General features: G+C 43.2%; 1 protein-coding gene across 4 annotated transcripts in view; it reads left to right on the top strand.

The window, feature by feature from the left end:
* Nucleotides 1-22,469, top strand: part of DNAH7 (dynein axonemal heavy chain 7) — a 253,702-nt gene that overhangs the window by 31,976 nt on the left and 199,257 nt on the right. For all 4 annotated transcript variants that reach the window (XM_084779440.1, XM_084779442.1, XM_084779439.1 and 1 more), the window contains 7 exons: nucleotides 1,657-1,776; nucleotides 6,983-7,166; nucleotides 7,660-7,839; nucleotides 14,634-14,906; nucleotides 16,019-16,146; nucleotides 19,640-19,718; nucleotides 20,773-20,997. In XM_084779440.1, the coding sequence (XP_084635566.1) occupies nucleotides 1,657-1,776; nucleotides 6,983-7,166; nucleotides 7,660-7,839; nucleotides 14,634-14,906; nucleotides 16,019-16,146; nucleotides 19,640-19,718; nucleotides 20,773-20,997 (1,189 nt within the window). The remainder of the gene's footprint in view (nucleotides 1-1,656; nucleotides 1,777-6,982; nucleotides 7,167-7,659; nucleotides 7,840-14,633; nucleotides 14,907-16,018; nucleotides 16,147-19,639; nucleotides 19,719-20,772; nucleotides 20,998-22,469) is intronic.

Here is a 22,469-nt window from a genome sequence, read left to right as displayed (position 1 = left end):
GTAAATGAAGACACATCCTATTTTTCCATCAAAACGCTCTTACACGCGTTCCCGTGACTGACGTGGGCTTGAGCAAGTCCTGTGGTGTTTGAACTCACACAGGTGGGTTTCTGCGGCCTCCTTGGCTGAGACTCCCCCACCGGCTCCCTGTTGTTCAGGGCCTCTGTGCTTTTGGAGAAGGCTTACCCTTGGTATTAGAAACCTGCCCTGTATGCTTCTGGCCTTACCACCTGTTCTGTTTTAACTCTTCTGGGTGCTGTGAAAAACCAGCCTTAGTTCTCCACAAAATCCCAGTCACTATTGCTCTTCTCTGTCATGGCGACACTTCACAGTGTCATATTCCTGTTGAATCTAAATATATACATTATTTTAGCCTGTTTCGTTTTGTTTTGTTTTTCGAGACAGTGTTTGTCTATGTGGCCTTGGCTGTTCTGGACTTGCTTTGTAGACCAGTCTGGCCTCGAACTCACAGAGATCCATCCACCTGCCTCTGCCTCCCGAGTTCTGGGATTAAAGGAGTGCAGCACTATGCCTGGCCCTATATATGGTATTTTAAAATTTAGTGAGTGATATGGTTTGGGTCTGAAAGGTCCCCTCCGAGGCTCATATGTTGAAGGGTTGTCTTCAGTGCCTCGATATTCAGAGGTAAGGTTTGGACAGGTGATTGGATCTTGAGGCTCTGACCTCAGTGGACTAATCAGTTTGTAAGTTCACCTTTTGCTGGCATATTGGGAGATGAAGGGAACTCAGGAATTTAGCAGGCAGGACTTAGCTGAAGAGAGTGGTCCTGGAGGTTATGTCCTCAGGGAATGTATTTGGTTCTTAGGCCCTTCATTTTCAAAACCTCTTTACCTTTCCCCCTCCTTTCCTTCCTCCCTCCTTTCCAGCGGCATCATCTTCCCTCCCTCCTCCCTCGCTACCTGTCCTCCCTCCCTCCTCCCCAGCTGCCTGTCCTCCCTCCCTCCACCCCAGCTGCCTGTCCTCCCTCCCTCCACCCCAGCTGCCTGTCCTCCCTCCCTCCTCCTCAGCTGCCTGTCCTCCCTCCCTCCACCCCAGCTGCCTGTCCTCCCTCCCTCCTCCCCAGCTGCCTGTCCTCCCTCCCTCCTCCCCAGCTGCCTGTCCTCCCTCCCTCCTCCCCAGCTGCCTGTCCTCCCTCCCTCCTCCCCAGCTGCCTGTCCTCCCTCCCTCCTCCCCAGCCGCCTGTCCTCCCTCCCTCCTCCCCAGCTGCCTGTCCTCCCTCCCTCCTTCTCAGCTGCCTGTCCTCCCCCCTCCTTCTCAGCTGCCTGTCCTCCCTCCCTCCTCCCCAGCTGCCTGGAGCTGAATACTTCTGCCTTCATCACTGTCTCTCCACCAGGAAGCTCTGCTTCACCACAGGCCCCCAAAACAACAGAGCTAAGCAACAGACCATGAACTGAAACTTCTGAAACCAGGATCCAAAATAAATTGTTCCGCCTTTGTTTTCCTCTGGCATTTTGCCATAGCAACAGAAAGCTGACTAACCCAGGAAATCTCATGTTCTGGACAATGTAATTCTATAGAGTACTGCGTTTGATGATATATCTAGGAATATGGCGTTTTTCAGAACATACAAATTAGCAAAATCATAGGCACCACAAAATGTTTATCTGAGATTGCTGTTTATTTTATCTCTTGCAGGAAATTACGTTTAGTTGACATAGAAGAATTTCACAACCGCCAGGACGCGTTAGAGCTGTCAGGCTTTCAGAACATTGTCATCAAACACATGGAATCTGCCAAGGAGACTCTCCTTAAAACGTAAAGTTTTGAACTCTCCTACAGGGAGGTTTAGGTTTAGAGATGTGATTGGTGAGATGCTTCATTTTAATTGCTTCTAGAAAATCCATTCCAATAAGTTTTTTAGAGCATTGCTGTCTAAGAGCTAACTTTGTCCTTAATTATCTTGGTCTGTAACATGTCCAGATGTTGTAGACAGGCACAAGTGGAAAGAAACTGAAATGCCTTTTTGTTAACGCATTGTCATCACCTCTGCTCTGAGAGCTGTTGGACACCAGGCAGAGCCAGCTGTGTGCTAGTCACCACCAGGGGCTTTGTGTGGCATCGGCATGCTAGGCACAGGCTATGATCTGCCATCCTGACTTGGGTGAGGGACACAGAAGCATTTAGCAGATGATCCGAAGGGAATGTATGTGGTTTTAAAGAGTCTATAACCTCAGTGGTATTAGGTCTATCAAAGCATAATTAAGTATCTCCTTGGATTGGTCCTTAAGAACCGAGTAGACACATATGATAATTAATTGTGTAGGTGCCAGACAATGTACTCTGGGGCCACTTAGGACAATTGTCTCTAGCTTTGTCATTAATGTATTAAAAATAGGACATTAAAATTAGGTCAGGTTAAAAATGAACAAAAGACACAAAAGTTCTGGCTACCCTCACGATTTCTAAGAAATGTATGTTGATAATTTAATATTAAATATATTTATCTTTTTCCTTCAATAAGTTAAAATAAGATTGCTTTTAAAAACTTAGTCTTTTATCTTATATTATATATAGTTGACAGAAAAATAAAAGTAGAGAACAGATAAAGTATGGAACTGTATAAAAGTGCAGAGCAAGAGAGTGACTTATTTAGGACAGGACACAGATGAACTACCTCAGCCTGTAGCTCTGGGGACAAACCACACTGCAAACTTCAGTGACATGCTCCTACAAAATAGAATAGAGCTCAAAACTTCATTGATTTCTTTTCTGATAAAAATGTAGATGGGTTAGCGGTGTCTCTCAGTGCATTTCCTTTCGGTGAGCCAGGATTTGTTCCCCATTTCTAAAAGGCAGAAATCAGCCCACAGCAGAGAAGTTAGTGAAGTGATTCCTACAGGCCTTCTAAACCCAACAGTGGGGTGTTCTTATAGTGCCTCCCTGGCTCCTCCTGTGCCTCCGCAGCTGCCGTGGCCTGTCTGCCTTCCAGACACCCACTTAATCGGCACCTCTGTGCTTTTCTAGTTCTTAATCCCCATGTAGCTTTTTTCTTGGCTCTACTCATCACATTGTCCCCTAAAAGAGGGACTTCCCTAGGCCTTCCTTGTTGCTTCTCGTTTCAGATCTGCACATCAGTTCTGTCATTTCATTGGCTTACCCACTGTGATATCGCATCTGTCTGCTGAGCTCCAGGCCCTTACGAACGTATATCAAGTATATCCACTTGGACGTCTTGCCTGCATCCGAACCACATCATGTCCAAAGCACTGAATCTCTTCCTTCTGAGCCTGGTCATCTTGCTCTGGACCATTCCCAGAGCACTGTGAAGTCTCGTGGCTTCCAAGAACCCCTTTGTTTACCCACAATTTCTCATCACCCTCACTCCAATCACAGCAGGGCTGTTTCGTTTTGGAGAGACTTTATTTATTTACCACAAAATTCAACACTTTGCCGTGTAGACTGCTACAGCTTCTATACCATTCATAAGGCTGTGCAGCCATCACCACTAATTCCAGAATGTTTCCTTTAGGCCCAAACAAGCTCATGGTTCGTTCCTTGGCACCCACTCCCCATTTTCTTTCCCACAAGCCCCTGCTAACCTCCAGTCGCCGTTTTCCCCTGCAGCCTTCCCTATGTGGGAAGCTACATCTCAGCAGAATGACAGAGTGTGTGGCCATTTCTTCCTGGTTTCTTTTCAAGGTTCATGGATGGCGTGGCACTGTGCAGGCTAGTTCTTGTTAACTTGACTGACGGATTGCTTCCGGCACACTGGGCTGTGGCCGCGTGTGATTATAAGTTTCCCGGTGGTGTTGGTTTTTCAAACCCACTTTTAGATTTGTTCACTTTACGTTCTCTGATTTGTTTGTGCTACTTATTCTCTTCCCGTCATGAATTAGTTTGCTCTTTTTAATGTCCAAGGGAATTTTCTTCTATTTTAATATAGGTGTTTAGACATAAAATTTTTCCTTTGTTCAATGACTTTTGTTCGTCCTTCAGTTTAGACTATAATAATTTCATACTTATCTTAAATTATTTCCTAATTTGTCTTGTGATTTTTGTCTACTTATGTTCATATTATCTCCACATACTTGTGAATCACCAAGTGTCATGTTACTGACATCTAATTTTGAAGTTGAATCTTTTTATATTTATTGAGACCTATTTTATGACTACCATCCACTTAGATATCTCTTTTTAAATTTTATTTTATTAATTTATTCTTATTACATCTCAATGGTTATCCCATCCCTTGTATCCTCCCATTCCTCCCTCCCTCCCTCCTATTTTCCCCTTACTCCCCTTTGCTATGACTGTGACTGAGGGGGACCTCCTCCCCCTGTATATGCTCATAGGGTATCAAGTCTCTTCTTGGTAGCCTGCTGTCCTTCCTCTGAGTGCCACCAGATCTCCCCATCCAGGGGACATGGTCAAATATGAGGCACCAGAGTAGGTGTGAAAGTCATACCCCACTCTCCACTCAACTGTGGATAATGTCCTGTCCATTGGCTAGATCTGGGTTGGGGTTTGAAACCTCACAAAGACCCAACAAAGAAAGAGAATTTCAGACCAATTTCTCTTATGAACATTGATGCAAAAATACTCAATAAAATACTTGCAAAACGAACACAAGAACACATCAAAGATATCATTCACCATGACCAGGTAGGCTTCATTCCAAGCATGCAGGGATGGTTTAATATATGGAAATCCATCAATGTAATCCACCATAGATATCTTTTTAGAAGCATCTTCTGTGTCCACTGAATGTTCATTCCTTCATCTTAATTCTCCTTGCTTCTACCATTGCCAGGCCCATTTTTACTGTGTGTGTGTGTTCACACACACATACACATATGCACATGCAAACAGTCATGTGTGTTGGGATGCACACCCATGTGCATGTGATACTGCCCTCAGGCATCTACACCTTGTTTTTTGAGACAAGTTTTCTCATTGGCTGAGGCTTGTGGGCTTAACTTTACTGCCGTTTCTGGAAACTGCAGGGATTTTCCAATCTCTGCCCAGCACTGAGGTCTGGAGTGCACTATTTTATTGGTATTTTTAACGTGAGTTCTGGGGGCTTGAACTCACAGCATCATGCTTACACGGTAAGTACTTTGCCAGCTAAGCTATCTTCCTAGCTGGCTGTTATATAGAACACTTAGATACACCAGTGCTTCTCAACTTTCCCAATGCTGCGACCCTTTAATACAGTTCCTCATGCTGTGGTGACCCCCAACCATAAAATTATTTCATTACTACTTCATAAAAGTAACTTAGCTACTGTTATGAATAATAAAGTAAATACATGATATGCAGGATATCTGATCTGTGACCTCTGTGAAAGGGTCATTTGACTCACAAAGAGGTCACCACCCACAGGCTGAGAACCACTGAGATATGACTTCGCTATTCCTTTGTCTCTGTAAATGTCCCTGCAAACTCTCCTATGAGCCCTCATTTTAGTATCTCTCACTCACTGAGAATACAAATTCTCAGTCCGTTTGAAAACTTGCAAGGCAGTGCTGTCTCTCTTGTCCTCTTCTCTAAGCACACGCTAACTATAGGCCTATGGACACACTCACTGTGGGCCTATGGACATGCTCACCATGGGCCTATGGACATGCTCACTGTGGACCTATGGACATGCTCACTGTGGGCCTATGGACACACTGTGGGCCTATGGACACGCTCACCATGGGCCTATGGACATGCTCACCATGGGCCTATGGACATGCTCACCATGGGTCTATGGCCATGCTCATCATGGGCCTATAGACACATGTGATGAATCCTTTGGTTTTTATCCTATTTCCACTTCAGATGCTTCTGTTAGGGCTTCAGTAATTACTGTCTTAATTGTAAAAACCCTTTTACAGGATTTAAATGTAAAGTGTCTCTCTGTCCTTTGACTTCCAGCTATTTTCCCATGATGCACTCACTATTTTCATCATTATGAGAAAAAACATGATGTAATATCTTTTCATACCATCTATAACACTGCTTCTAGAACATAAATGCACTTGCAGCACGTATTGTTAAAAAGGAAAAAATTCTTATATTTAAAATTTAAGCCAGCCATGGTGGTGCACGCCTTTAATCCCAGCACTCGGGAGGCAGAGACAAGTGGATCACTGTGAGTTCGAGGCCAGCCTGGTTTACAAAGTGAGTCTAGGACAGCCAAGGCTACACAGAGAAACTCTGTCTCGAAAAACCAAAACAAAACAAAAAACAATAAAAAACAAACAAACAAACAAACAAACAAAAAACCATTTAGATTTCTTTTGTGGCAACACTCTGGTCAGTCCTATAAACTATTGTTTAAAAGCTCTTTATCCCTTATGACAGAAAGTAGTGGTATCCTTTAATCTTGCAGTGCTGACAAGGATTTTATAAGCTGAAAACTTTAGTGATTTTCAGCATGAGGTGCCTATATATGAAATTGCCCTATTATTCTTTTATTACAAGGACACATGCACATTTTAAACTTCATTTTAAATCAGTCATTCTTCCAGTGTTTCACATTAGGGGAAATTGGAAAAATAAAATCCTTGGTGTTTTTGATTTGTGCCTTGTTTTTAAGCTATTGTGCAATAGTAGCATGGCGTGCCACGTGGGCCTAGCTTGGAGTGAGCTAGCTCTTGCCTTAGCCAGTTACTCACTGTATGGCTTTAAGCTAACAAATATTCCAAGGGGACCATTTTAGAGCCTGGAGAGAAGTGTCCAGTAAGGTTATTGCTCATATTTCTTCAAAACCTGCAGGAACCATAATTGCAGGGTTAGATTTATCTCCTACAGCACCACATCATTGAGTCATTTTCTATTGCTTATGATTTAAAATTTCTTTTCCTAGGAGAAGTGAAATACTCTCGCATTTAGGTCTCAGAGAGTGGATAATGTCACTTAGCAACACACCTCTATATGAAGACCTTTGGATGTCTAGGATTTACTGTTAATGCTTAATGTAAATGGAGTAATACACTGAGAGTGTTGACTTCTAAATGTCTTTTGTTCTTTCAAGGTGGTTTCCAGAAGTGCAGAATATTTATTACCAAGGCAATAAAAAAAAGCAATTGCCAACTGGTGACAGCAGCGCCAAATTGGATTCTTTTTTCAACTGTGCTGCCACGCTCATGACCTTACAGCTGCAGGACCTCACGCTTGTCTCCATGCAAGACTTCACAGACCTCATCGCCCAACCCCCGGTGAGTAGAGCTTAGCCAGCGAGGGTGCCCCTGATGGTGAGAGGAAAATGGCACAGTAGTGTTCCCAGTGAGACAACGCAGTGTGCGTCTTCAGACCCATAACACTTACATGCCAAAAGGTTGTGTGAGTGATTGTCATCATATTGGTGAAGATTTGGGGAAATCCGAGTAAATACTGGTTAAATATTGAGTCTCAAGGCTTGGGTGGAGCTTGCTTGAGGAGTCCCTTTGTCCTCTGGAAGGGCACTGTTCCCTACAGTGTGAACAGTGCCTTGGAACCAGCATGTACTTGACCCTCCAGCTCCAGTAAGATGGTACCAAGCAGTCAGGCTGGCAGTCACTCCTGCAGTCTTTGCAGTAGGCTCCTCTCTTGTCGCAGTGTCTCGGGTACAAGAGAAAGGGTGTTGCGTGCATTTAATTGGGGCTGTTAATTCATAACAGTTGATCTCTCTATTTCTGTGTATACCTATGGTTGTTTTATTTACTTTTGTAGGAGTCTGTTAGAGCTTACGAACATCCAGGTTTCATCATGAGGCTGGTTCTTGATAATAACGCCATCAAGTTCGAACCTGAGTTTAATGACTACATAGATATCTTTGTCAATATTTATGAAGTCATGATTAAGGCTGTTAGCTTTGTGCCAAGAGTTGAGACAAAATTGTATTCCAAGTGGGTAAGTAACAAGGGCATTCTGATTCCTTGAGTTCCCATGATGACACTCATTTAAGGACTGCTAAAAGGTGTTGACAGAAATTCTCTGCTTCACAGGATATAATAATATCAGCTTACAGTAAAGCTGTGGGAGCTGGAGAGATGGCTCGGTGATTAGAGGACCAGAGTTAGTTTCCAGCACCGACAAGGTTGTCTTCCAAGCATCTCTAACTCCAGTCCCAGGGGATCCAAACCCTCTTTGGTCCTCTGCATGAGCACATGATGCATAGCCATACATGAAGGAAAACACAAACATACACACACACCCCATAAAAAATCAAAATCTTTGTTAAAAAATATTATTTTCTACTAGCTTCCTTTATAAGATGTACACACTTTCCTAGCCTAGTGTCCCACTGGATTCAGCTGAAAACTTTCTGCATGGCAAGAAGTCAAGCTAAGTTGCGGTTTGAATTAGCTGAAGCATGCTGGCTGTATGTCTCATGCCATTTGCTGAAGCACTCGCTCAGTGCCGTCAACACACCCCACCTCTGTAAAATGGTCCTATGATTGGTGACCCTTCTCATATGCAGTATTTTATGTTAGTAGGAAGTTCCTGCCTCTGTTCTTACAGATCCTGCCTCAACATTTCTTAGGTAGCCACTGCAGTTTAGTGTCTTAAAGAGGCATGATCACCAAGCTAGTTTTCAGGTTTCATATCCCCAGGCAGTAGCTTTTTTCTTCTTCCTTTTCTATTTGTGAAATAGGTTACACATATTCCGCACATACAAAAGGTATGTCTGCGCCCTGGTGTAAAAGGTTTAAATGGCTTCAGGGTTATCACCTGCATAGTTGCAGCCCAGCCCGTCTTAAGGAATGCAGCATCCCTGTCCTGGAAGCTCTCCCAAACACACCTTACTACAATGCTCACACTCATTCCCAACTTAGCTTCCCAGTAATTGTACAGCATATGCCTGCTAACAGTGGCAAACAAAGTTATGACAAGATAGATGACATCCTGGAGAAATAATAGATCGAAGGCATTTTAAAGAGTCCATGATTTTGTATGGATTGTACCCTCCTCCCTTCTTATGCGAAACAAATTCCAACCAATCTGGCTAGTCAAAATAGGAAGAGATTTGTGACAGCCATTCTAGAAGCCAGTCCACAGTTATAGTAGTTAACATAGCGGAGGGAAGAAGCCGTTGTATACTGAACAGCAAAACAGAGTGAGGGGAATGTGCTGTTTTTTAATGAAGTCTCAATCATTTGATTTTACTGATAAAGACTTGGTATCTAGATGCTAGGGTGAAAGCCTGCTGGCTCACAGAGGCAGAGAAAGCACCTAGCCGACATTTCTCCTCAGCTGTTATCCCCAAAGGAAAAGGAAACCTTCTCCACACTGTTTCAAAGAACCCTCAAACTGAATGTCCCTCCCTTCTACTTCCTGTGTGTCTCACTATGTATCCTCCTAATTTCCTCTTACCGTCTCTCTCTCTGTGTGTGTGTGTGTGTGTGTGTGTGTGTGTGTGTGTGTGTTCACTCCTCAACTGGTTGATTGCTGCACTTCTTGACCTATGGTTGAGTTTATTTAATGCAAACAGAAAGCTCTTGGATTAAAGGTACATGCTAAGGCCGAGCCACACAACAACTAGAAACAGGTTTTCCCAGCAAACAATACAATGTTGGGGCTCACAGTGTGATCAAATATCCTGAAACAGGAATGAATATAGTAAAAAAAGGAGTTGCTGGGTGAAAAGCGTACTCTGATATACAAGAACAGATTCAATTTGATGATGCTACTATAGAGCAATGTTGCTTAGTGGCTTTAAGAGCTTAGGACAAAGCTGAGGATCCTGGGAAAGAGCCACCTCATTTACAAAGATTGTACAAGGCTCTGGAGAAACTTTCACTGAGTTTTATTTTTTAACAAAGATTAGTCTCATCTGTGAACAAAGCTGTACCAGACTCTGACACAAGACAGGTGTTGATAGAGACTTTGGCATATGAAAACGGGAATAACAAATGTAAAAAAGGCAGTGCCTTTGGAAGAAGGATACTGGTTCTAGCATGTACTTAACTGTCCATGTAACGATAACTAGTCCACCGACCAGTCCAGCTGGTCAGTTATTGGGGGGCCGAGGGGGGTCGCAACCTGTATTTAAAGAAATGGGCGAGAGAGACGTAGAGCTCAAGCGAACAGTTGCTTGTCAAGAGCCGTTTATTGAGGGTAATGGCAGGCTTTTTAAAACCTGCTTTAGGGAGGGCGGGGGTACGCAAGGAGAGTAGTGGAAAAGTACAAAATCTTCTGGGTTGAGCCCCGGGAACATTTGCAAGGGGAGGGGTCTTCCAGGTGAGACAAAGCAGGATGTCTCTGTGGTTATCTTAGGATCAGATTGCTGTCTTCTCAGGACTAAGCCGGATGCCTTGCATACCTAATGAGTGGCCCAGCAGGATGTTTGCTGCAAATACTGAATGGGTGGGGGTCGGCCTCAGGCCTTTTGGTCCCTGGCAATGTACCATGCTAATATCATAGGAGAAGCCATAGCTAGGCCGTCTCCAATATAAAAACGCCCAGGGCTTCAGTTGTGGGAAGCATGGTCAGTTGCACAGAGACCATGACCAAGCCACTAAAGGAATCAGACTTCAAAATGCTTGGTGCTTTAATTGTGGGAAATCTGGTCATTTGCAACAAAATTGTGAATAAGGCATCTCTAAGGGCAATGGTTTTTCTGAATATAAGGTCTAGGCTTCCAGGGGTGTGCAGGTGATGTGGCAAGGTCTGCCACTGGACCAATGAGTGAAGATCCAAGAGAGAGATTCAAGGTAATTGCTTATCATCGGGAAATGGCCTTGGGGGCCTGGCTTGAGGCTCTAAAGCAAAAATTATGTGCCATTTTAGACAAGAGCAGATGAAAGCCACCAGGTTATAGAAAAACTGTGGAATTAAATCAGTCTGTATACTATAAGGATGTATTAACATCAGAATAAAAGCCAGTGAAAGTTTTGCATTGGGAACACAGATTTGCTCATATTTGTACAGAAAATGAAGAGCTGTGGATAGCATCAAAACTGATAAACATTAGAACTGAGCAGGAGAGGACTCATAAAAACCTCGCCCACTGTTCCAAAAAGGCTTAGTTCGTTGAAAATGTCTCTGTTTATAATTTCCCACCACACCCAGCACAATTAATGGCTTAAAACAGAAGGAGGAGCAATGTACTGAGCATTATGGGATTTTGGTTTCTTTGAAAACACAGAAACATTACAAGAATATGTTTTTGTTTTAATCCCAGGTGTGGGATATGGGGCTGCTTTGCAACAGCTGACTATGATTTGCCTCATGCTCTTGCAGGAGTATGATCTTTTTCCTGGCTACAGATGGTTTCTGTGATTCTGTGACATTTGCAATTCTGGGGACTTTTCAGAGAGTATATAAATGCTAGGGCACTGAGAGGTGGGGTAGGTTGTTGGTTGCTGTTGGTTGTGATTTGTTAAGTAGTTGTGTGAAAAGAAAAAACAAGAAGAAATTAGATATCCTAATGGTGAAAGTCTGACTTGCCCCAAGGAGCTTGATGCCCTTAATCAATAAGTAGTCCAATGATAGTGTCACCCCCTTTCTTCTCTATCTTTTTTCTTCCATATATCATGTTAAGGCGTTTAAAGGGAAGAAAAAAAAAGAGGTGACAAAGAGTGGAAGAAAGAATAACCCACAAAGAAGCAAAATGCTGGCAACAGGAAACTGTATTCAAATTATATTATGAGAAAAGAATCTGTGTTTATCAAAAGGGAAGAAAGAATTTAAAAAATTATTCATTGGGAGGAAAATGTCCCCTTCATGGAGTTCCTATTTATTATTTTATTTTCTAGGAATTTTATTAATTCTCTATGCAAACAGATTTGGACATTTTTTGTGTGCCTTTTAACTTATTCATTAAGTGTTTTTTTTTTGTCTTAACACATACTAATTATTTTCTATTCTAAATTTAAGAATTTCACTGTCTGTAGTCTTGACCTGTGTGATTCAGCTGTTGGTGGAATCCTGCCCATGGCGGCTAATATTTTTCTAGGTTCTTTCTTTTTGTTAGAGTGGGACTGACATAAGAACTTATTTTTATGGCTGTTGCTTATGTTGGCTTCTCTGAAATTCTGTAATCACTTGAAAGCTCTGGAGGGCTCAGCTTTGACCAAATGAGTTCTGACTTAGTGATACTGTGGACACACTGGCTGTGCACTTATCCAAGCTGGAGAATAGAATTCTGGTCATGGATTGTTAAGGCTACTATTTCTTTGTCTTTCACAGACAAAGAACTGACAAGTTCCTCACTCCCCTCTCCCACTCAAGGGTTCTGTCTCCTTTTAGTTTTGCCATGTCCTGTCTACTGAGAGCCCTGCTTTCCTCTACTCTGAGGCCCTGTGTTCTGATTGTCAGGACCCACGTCCCTCCCTACTAGGGTATCAGCGCAGAGCTTTGACCATAGGGATGAGTGAGGTCTGCAAGCACCTGCTCACTGAAGTAGTTCCCCCAGAGACTCTCCCTTTATACTTTGTTCCCTTGACCATGCATTGGAAGATATAAATTTAGTGATTTTCTTACATATTCTGTACATATTCTATATTCTGAAATGGTTGTTTACCACGTCTCAGTTCTTCATAGCGACACATTTTGAAGTCTGTCAAAAGTCACTGCTTGCTTTGCCGTTTTATAACCCCAACTCATTTGTTTATAACACTTTACCTCTTTTCAAGAACAGAAAACAACAAGGTAGCCTATGAAACACACAGATACAGCAAGTTAATAAGTTAAGAATTACCAAGCTCTAAGTACCAATTATAATTATTCAAATAAACTCTAGTGCTATGATTCTACAGTTATAAAAGATGATTCTTCCCTTCTGATGCCTAAAGTAAAGAGACTATTTGATGAGTTTAAATTAATAAGAAAATACATAATTTGGACTTTTTGAGAAGAGAGGAATATTTGTTCTGGCATCAGATTTTTAGAGCTAGGACTTGCATGGGGCATTGTATGTATGGGGGGTAATGGTTTTGTCACCCTTACTTGGTCACATTTTAAAAGTAAAAATTCTGGGGTTCATCATGATCACCACCCCTAGATGTCTCTAGGTGACTTGAGGATCAGCCAGATTTTGAAGTATATTATAAGAGTACTTTGAATAAAAGAATTACATAGCATCTCAATGACCTTTGGCAGTAAATGCAGAAGCAGTTTCATATTACTGTTCATTATTATATTTGATAGGAATGGAAAATAGATTAGGATACACCTTTATTTCCCATGGACGGCAAGCCAGTATGGGCTAATGCACTGTGAGTCCAAGCTTATAACTGTCTCATGATCTAATTTGATATGCTTTGAACACCTGAGGTATCAGACAAAATATCATTTTTCTTAATTCTCAATGGGTCCTAATTAAATTTAATATTAGCAACTTTCTAAGGTCCTTCTCAGTCTGAGAATCTAATTGTGTCTAGAAAGACAGCTCTATTTTAGAAATTAGACAAGCTGCTAAAAATGTAAGAGGCAGCCTATGACGAGTATTAATGACCTACATATATGAACTCATAACTTCACCTTACCCATACCCCACTGTGTGGAATGCATTATTCCAAATGCTGTTTTATAGAAGAGATATAGATACCAAATGTCTACTGTGGAGAGCTGCGAGATGCCACGCCTTAACATGGCGCAGGCTTCCGCCTCCCGCCATCCCGATGGTGAGCGCTCTCTAAGATAAACAAGTCCTTATATGGCAAAAGGCTGTGCAAGGGTAACTGGTGATCTGATGACAAGCAGTCCTGCTCTGACGCGGACCTATGAGGAGGTGACACCTGGCATGAGCTGATTGGCCCTTGAGTTGTACTTAAGCTTGGCCCTTCCCTTCTTTGGGGCCATTCCCACTGAGCTTAATCCTGAGCAAAGATCTCGAGAAGAAGTCTGGTTGTTGGTGTCTTATTTCTGCTGGATGGTGTGGCGCCGACAGTCTACTGAGGCCAGGAATGAGGGGCCTCTAGAGGTGGCAGCATTCAGTAGTGCTCCTATGAGCAATTGATCTTCTGGTTCAACGTGCCCAGTAGGGGACGTAGCTGGCAAATACTCACTGGATAACGAAGGAAGTCAACTTCAGTGTCCTATAAAACCACTGCAGACAGTGGTTTCTGCTCATTACAAGTTTAAAAGTCCCTTCTTGTAGATGGCAGAGCACAGATATCTTTAATCATGCAGATTGTAAGCTGCGCCAACACACTCACTCATCCTCTTATTTGCAAAGGGAAGGAGTCCCACTCTTTGCACTTAACCTGCTCATTTAAAATGGCTCTCATCCATTCTTGCTTACTGTTGTTCTAGCTGGGGTAGCAGGACAGGAATTTGGCGACTAAGGATCAGCATCAAAGTCAGTGAGTAGCAATCTTTCTGTGAAGAGGTTCTGTGATTGAGGACTGATGAAGGAACTCTGCAGGAGCATTTCCGTTTGAAGAGTGCAGGACAAGGCCAGCCTTAGAACTGAGCACAGCTACGTGTGGGCTTTGCTGTTTCGTGACCTAGGTCTTATTTTACACGTACTTTCAAACGGCCATCTCCCAATCATACTGAAAAGAAAACACAAACAGCTTGCCTATAGGAAAGAGAAAAGTCACACAAAACATACAGCACTCTTATCTTCCATAGATTAGACACTGGTAATCACGACAGCTTATGAGTAGAAAAGGCAATATAAAAAGATTGACACTCCTTGAAGATAATATAATAGGGCTGGTTTAGCTAAAGTAATACTGCTTTCCTCCTTTGCTTAGGAGAGTAAATCTAAGCCAACAACTTTGAAGCCCATAATTCTGAACGAAATTGTAGACGCCCATAAAGAAAAGATTAAGGAGGTGGTGTTCCAGGAGAGCGTAGCGCCAACAGAGCACCTCAAACTGTATGACCAGTATCAGTTCTTGGTTACCAGAAAAGCCGAGCACGATGCGGACGAGTTCCTGGCACAAAACCAGAGCTATGAGAGACTAATAGAGGAAATCTGCAAATACCAAAAACTAATAGAAGAAATCCAGTACACATCTCGAAAGGTAAATGGGCTTTGTCCATGTGGTTCTTGTCTGCATTCAATGGTTTGTTCCCAGTTGTACTAGCATCTAGTGTTAGAATCCACAGAGAAAGAAATCAGCGTGGTGTAAGCAGAGCGGGTGCCGTACACCAGGCGCGGTGTGGGCCTCAGTGTAGGGTAGCCAGGATGCACACAGTTTCTGTGCTCACATGCCTGAGGTATGCCATGTACCGCATTTCCTCCTAGTTCCAAGAAACCGACTTTTACATTTCATGTTGGGAAATCTTTTGAAAACTACAGCAACGACACTTAAATGTGCTTACTTCCGTTACTAATGACAGTAGGAACTTAAATATCCTCTCTTGGCCTTTTTATCAGAAATATCCTTCAGATTTTCTACCACGCCCATGTATCGCTTTTTAAAATACAGAACACATTTGAAATCCATCTTCCTGCAGGGTGTGGTGGTACACATCTGTAATGCCAGTACTCAGGAGGCAGAAGGATCATAAAGCAATACAATGTCTAAAGACAAAACAAAACAAAAAGTAAATGAAGTTGATTTTAATCTATTTAGCAATAACCTAATTTTCTAAACGTTTAAAATCTATTATTATTACTATTACTATTATTATTATTATTATTATTATTATTATTATTATTATTATTCTGAAATAGATTTCAAGATAGCAACCTTTAAGGATATTTACTCACAAGATAGGTGTAAAATTCAGAGTGTGTGCGTATGTGGGTAGGTATCAGAAGCACCTTCATCCTTACATGTGAATTTGTTGTTGTTTATTTTTGAGACAGGATCTTGCCTTTAGCCCAGATTGTCCTGCAACTCAGTGTATATTCCTGGCTGGCCTCGAACTCACCCGGTCCTCCTGACTCTGCCTCCCAAGTGCGTGCAGCTATAGACGTGAACCACTATGCCTGGTTCAACAATTTAAAAAAAAAACCCAAAATCTCACAGTTTAACCTTGTTGCATTGCGTGCGCGCGCGCGCGCACACACACACACACACACACACACACACACACAAAAATCAGTATCTGGAACATAGAAAAATTAAGAGAATCTCTTACTTGTTCTTAATTCTATTCGTGTTTATTAAATCTTTTCTCCTTGCAGACTGTTCGTTTGGGAATGTTTGAAATGCACTGTGAAGAGCTGATCAGGGCTTTGGTGAAGCGAGCAGATCTTATCTGTGGGAAACTGATAGCCAAGATGTTCCGCGATCACCAGGAAATAAACACGAGGTACAAGTGCCACTGGTTATGCTTGTGTTGTAGGAGCGGCCATTGTGTCTCTCAACTACAGAAGTGGTCTAGAACAGTGTTGCGAGGGATCCAAAAGAAAGGATTATGCTAAATTTATTTCCATGAGTGATATTTTGTGATGCGATTGCCAGTATGATTTCTTTCACAAATGTGCCTTCCCGAATGTCTAAATTAATTATAGCATTAAAATGTGCTTTTATTCTTTTGCACAAGTCAGGTGGACATTCACATCATAATTTAAAAGTTGTGTAATCCATATATAAATTAGTTTTTATAGGAACTATGGAAAGATTCCAAAGAGTTGCCAAATTTGGAACTTTGGCATCCTATCATTATTATTTATGGCCTTGGCAAGTTCTCTCTCTCTCTCTCTCTCTCTCTCTCTCTCTCTCTCTCTCTCACACACACACACACACACACACACACACAATGCCTACATTGACAGAAGAGGGCAGCAGATCTCATTGTAAATGGTTGTGAACCACAGTGTGGTTGCTGGGAATTGAACTCAGGATCTCTGGAAGAGCAGCCAGTGCTCTTAACTGTTAAACCATATGTCCAGCCACCACGTTGTTATCTTAACCGGAGAGCTGTTTGTTGACTAAACAGAGTGTGGGGTTAGGAAAGCTGGCTAAACTCAGAGAATGCCAGCCAGTATAAAGATGAACGCCTGCTTACCTAAGCCATGAGGTATAATTAGCGTAACTGGTCCTTCAACAGAGAACCACTTTTCTAGTGCCACAAGGTGGAAACCCAGAAATAACGATTTCTTGTGTGGGTTTTGAGGTCTCTGAGCTGGCCTGCAAAACATGATACTCGAAGTGTGCATCTCTCTGTGTCCTAGTGGGATTACAGATGTGAGTGACCATGCCGGCTCATAGAATGTTTCTTACAATAATATATCAGAGAAAAACAAGAGCCTTAGAAAACATGGAGAAGCCTAAAGGAAGCTTCATTTTCCTAGGCTGTGCTACATGTGGGACTAGGCTCTAAGTTATAAATGAAACGTGCTAAGAGCAGTGACAGTGCAGAGATGGAAACAAAATACAAACTAGTGAATTACAATAGGATGCAGTAAGTACTCAGCCCAGTCTCAGATGTAGAGTGTCCCGTCCAGCAGGACCAGTAATTACGGGGTCACGAGGGGAGCCACGAGGGGAGCCATACCTGAAAAGATGGGACGAGAAAGAAGGAGGCGAGACCAAGTAGAACTCCTATCAAGGTCTGTTTATTGAATCGAAAGCAAAAGCTTATATAGGGTGGAAGCAGGAGCCAAGCAGTAGGGGAGGGGTCTGAGAATGCCTCCAGCTGATCTCAGCAGGGGAACATCCTGTGGTTCATCTTGAAACAATTCCTATCTTATTTTAGCTAACTATCTCTTGGAAAGTCCCGAGCCAACCGGGCTAAACAACATCTGCAGGGGGTGAAAGGAAGTTAGTTAACCTGTTAAATAACATCTGCAGAGGTCGAAAGGAGGAGGTTATGCAGAGGCTGAAATGAGGAAGTTTAGCTTTGGAATGGGGCATCAGAATTTTGCCTCAGCCAGTAGATTCTTTTAGCCTTGAATGACCCTGGGCTGGCTCCGGACAGTAGAGCAGACAGAAAATGTGAAGTGCTTCCTCAGTGTGGGGCTGGGAGGGGAGGAGCAGCCGGGGAGGCGCTGGAGGCAAAGTGGAGCAGGACTTTCCTTTGGAAGGATGAGTCTGCCAGGAGAGCAGTGTGGACAAAGGATCCGGGCAGAAAGTGAGTCTGTAGCAGATGACAGCTAGCAGGGAACTGATATTGCATCCACCAGGGAAGCGCAAGTTGCCTTGTTTCCAGAGACCGGTGTAGGATGGGGGAAGTGGAGGAGTGTGAGGAGAAAGCTGAGGAGAAGGGCACCAGTAGAGAGGCTGGGATTTGGAGAGCATCTCCAGGAACTGCACTGTATTTTCAGCTCAGCACTGTTCCCTCTAGAAGTCCTGAGGAATAGTGAAAATGGTTTCTCTTATACCGGGTAAAGCCTTTACTTTAACTTTATTGTAGCTCCTTCTTACAACCCCATGAGCTTGTGACCAGCTCTACTTTCTTTCCTCCCCATACTTTTTCATTATGGCAGACTCACTTGTGTGTACAGCAGAGCTGTTGCAGGAGCCTCTGGACAGTGGTGACTCAGCCTCTTTTTTAAAAAATGATTTATTTATTATAACTTATTTACATTATTGTTATCCCCTTGCTCTTATCTTCCTGTTTCCACCCTCCTTCCCTCTTCCGACCTATTCCCCTTCCCTAGACCTGTGATGATGGAGGGGGCCTCCTTCCTGACCATCTGGCCACAGTCCATCAGGTCTCATCAGGATAGCCTGCATCCCCTTCCTCTGTGTGCCCACTGGGCCGCCCTGCCAACAGGCACTGATCAAATCATGGGCACCAGAGTGCATGTCAGAGGGTCTGAGGCATCCGCCCTCCCCCGTCCACAGCACCAAACCAAACAATGGGTACAGAGCTAAACAGAGAATTTTCAACAGAAGAGTATTGAATGGCCGAGAAACACTTAAAGAAATGCTCAGGGTCCTTAGTCATCAGGGAAACGCAAATCAAAACAACTCCGAGATTCCATCTTAAACATCTATCCAACTGGCTAAGATCAAAAACTCAAGTGACAGCACATGCTGGCGAGGATGCGGAGAAAGGGAACACTCCCCCATTGCTGGTGGGAGTGCAAACTTGTACAGCCAGCATGACTCAGCCTTTTTTAACCGTGTCTCTACCTCCTTGCAACGCTCTCCACAGTGGTGCTACCTGCTCTCACATCTCCATTTCCACCATGTCCTCTTACCTGCCTTTTTGATGACACACCTGTTCTCCTCTGTTGATTCTGCCACTGAGGAGGGTTGCAGACATATTCAAAGCGCTCCTGTCTTCCAGCCCCGCCTTCCGCTCAGCGTGGGCTACATACTCTCCCACTTGCCAGTTTTTGTGAAGAATTTTTTTTTCTGAACTCCTTTACCTCTGAACTTTGTACTTTCTTCCCAATCCCAAGTTTCTTTTTTTGTTCATTATTTTTATGGTCCACAACCCAGACTAGTAAGGAAATACTGACGTTTGCCAGACATTTCTGGGCCACAGGTCTGTTTTTGTTGTTGTTTGTTTGTTTTTTGTTTTAATCCCTTCCCTGTAAGTACAGCTAGTTACCCCCTTTCTTTGTACCATCTCTGTGTGATTGGTACAGGGACCACTCCATGAAGGATGTCAGAGCCATCTGACCATAAGATGCTTGTGGGTTGTTATACATTTTTTTTTAACGTCTCTCTCATTTATTGCTGTGGCTTGGACTATGGCAGGTGATCATTAAATTTATATTGAGCAAATACGTAAATGAACACAAATGTGTATTTAATTCATTATATGTCATATAGATAAATCATAATCTATTTTTTTATGCAATGAAGTATTAAATAATAAATATTTTGGGATTTTTCTGCTGTTTCAGATTATGTGACGAGTTTGAGAGGATAGCTGAAAAAGCTCTGAGCACACCTCCAAACACAGCCGAGCTCATGGAGATGAAGGTATTGATGAGCCCGTGTCACTGTGCCTATTGGAACTGTCACGGGAACGCAGAGAAACAGATCACTCTGGAGGTTAAGACAGCAGCTTCCAGTCATTCGGATGCTGTACATGTTTCCTTCACAAGCCAGCTTCAGGCTGGCGCTTCAGGCTGGCCTCTCCTGGATGCTGCTTCTGGCCTCTGTGTGGTCACTATCAGGCCACCTGTTGTCAAACACTCAGCTTGTTGAACTGGCTCTCAGTTGACTTGACTGATGTAAATATTCTTTGGCAACTGACTGCTTCATTTGTCTTTCAAGCTCCAGTAGGCTCCCTGCACAGGTTCCCCTGGTGTAGTAGACACACCAGGCCTATTGTATAAGTGATGCACAGGCTCACCTGGTGTAGTAAACACACCAGGCCTATTGTATAAGTGATGCACAGGCTCTCCTGGTATAGTAGACACCCACCCAAGCGTGCCTATTGTATAAGTGATGCACAGGCTCACCTGGTGTAGTAGACATACCAGGCCTATTGTATAAGTGATGCACAGGCTCTCCTGGTGTAGTAGACACCCAGGCATGCCTATTGTATAAGTGATGCACAGGCTCTCCTGGTGTAGTAGACACACCAGGCCTATTGTATAAGTGATGCACAGGCTCTCCTGGTATAGTAGACACACCAGGCCTATTGTATAAGTGATGCACAGATTCCCCTGGCATAGTAGACACCCAGGCCTATTGTATAAGTGATGCACAGGTTCCCCTGGCATAGTAGACACCCAGGCGTGCCTATTGTATGAGTGATACACAGGCTCCCCTGGTGTAGTAGACACCCAGGCATGCCTATTGTATAAGTGATACATAGGCTCCCCTGGTGTAGTAGACACCCAGGCGTGCATATTGTATAAGTGATGCACAGGTTCCCCTGGTGTAGTAGACACCCAGGCGTGCCTATTGTATGTGATTGCCTGATGTGCCTGTGTGTGTATCTGCTGTGTGTTTTTCTGCAGGGCTTGGGTTGGGTAAGAGCTCTCCCTTATGGCAATGGCTGTCTGTAACCTTTGTTTTCCCTCAGGCTTACATTCAGAAAGTGGAGTCAACTGACATGGTGGAGCTGGGCCAGAAACTAGTGGATTCTAAAAACTGCCTGGCCTTCCTCATTGAGTGTGTCAACTTCTCTCCTGCGGACATTCGACTCAATAACAGTGTTTTCCAGTGGTATGCCAGAATGGGGGAAATTTTTGACGAGCACAGGAAAATCATTAAAGATAAAACAGAGCAGTATCAAGAAGGCCTGAAGGTGAGCATTGTAGAGTTCTCCTATGACTCCCATTTTCTGCAGTGTTTGGATTTCTCTTTCCGTGGCGTCACAGAGTCCTTTGTTACACAGGCCACACCCTGTAGCCTTCACCCCTGCCATCTCAGAAGAAGATCTCACACATATGGCATCTCTTGTAATGGATGACTAAAGAGTGAGTCTACCGGGCTATGACTGGTGTGCCAGCATTTTTTGATTTTTTCAACGTAGTATGAAAAAAAAAGTTGGAAAATATTGCCCACAAGTGACCACTAATAAAAAAAAAGTATCTGTCTTATGCACTTTATGGTACTAATGTCAGGGCCATTCTTTTAATCTTTGTTTTGTGTTTGGTTTACTTTTTATTATTTATTGTTCAAACATCAAGATTCCTTTGCTGACACGTTTCTTTATGTCTCACAGTCACCCTGGCTTTCCTAAACACAGTGCCCAACTTTTTCCTGGTAGGTTTGTGGCCTGGCCTGGTTTCCTGCCTTTTGGTATATCCCTGACTTTGTTAATCCAGGAATCTTCTAGTTCTCAGCTCTGTGCGTGTCTCACGTCTGTCTGTCCTGCATGCTACCTCTGCACTCTGTAGCACTCTGCCTTGACCCACGCCAGTCACACTCGGTTGATTTTTTTCTGAGGCGTTTTCTAGACTTTTAGACCTCTCCACTGCTCTTAACCGTACTAGTTAACAACCCCCACTAGACCTCTCCATGGCTCTGACTGCACTAGTTAACACCCCACTAGACCTCTCCATGGCTCTGACTGCACTAGTTAACACCCCACTAGATCTCTCCACTGCTCTAACTGCACTAGTTAACACCTCCCACTAGACCCAACCACTACAATGCTTTCAGGCCTATTTGCCACTACATGGTCAGCTCCCAGGAATGTCATTTTTATTTATTCTCTATTTATAGCCCACTGGCTAGCACAGTGACTGACCTACAGTGTCTCAGCCCATTTTGCGCTGCTATAACAGAAGGCTCGTAACTGGGTAATTTATAAAGAACTTAAGTTTATTGCTTAACATCTGTGGAAGCTGAGAAGCACAATTTCAAGAGACCAGCATCTGCTGACAGCCTCGTTGTAGCATTCCTTGTCTGAAAAGAGTGCTCTTTTCATAAGAAAGAGAGTAACAGAGAGGAACAGGGAGAGGAAGTCGCCAGAGCCACTGTTTTCCTAGGAGCACACTCTTTTTTTTTTTTTTTAACTCACTTCCATGGTAACAGAATCACAGTATACATGAGGCCGAGACCTTTGGACCCTCCTCACTCTTAGGGTTCCATTTCTCACCATGTTTATCCTCGGTGACTAAACAGGAGAAATCTTCAAACCACAGCTTTCAGGGGGCCACGAGCACACCACAGAGTTCTGTGAATAAGTCAGCTAAAAATTTCAGGTTAAAAATGTTCAGTTTTATTTTATAGATGAAACTAAAATTCTTAAGACTGACTTAGGTCAGATGT

The sequence above is a fragment of the Acomys minous genome, assembly GCF_964271855.1.
Source record: "Acomys minous genome assembly, chromosome: 4".
Classification (NCBI taxonomy): Eukaryota; Metazoa; Chordata; class Mammalia; order Rodentia; family Muridae; genus Acomys; species Acomys minous.
The sequence above is the reverse complement of the archived record's forward strand: the minus strand, read 5'-3'. Positions and strand labels throughout refer to the sequence as shown.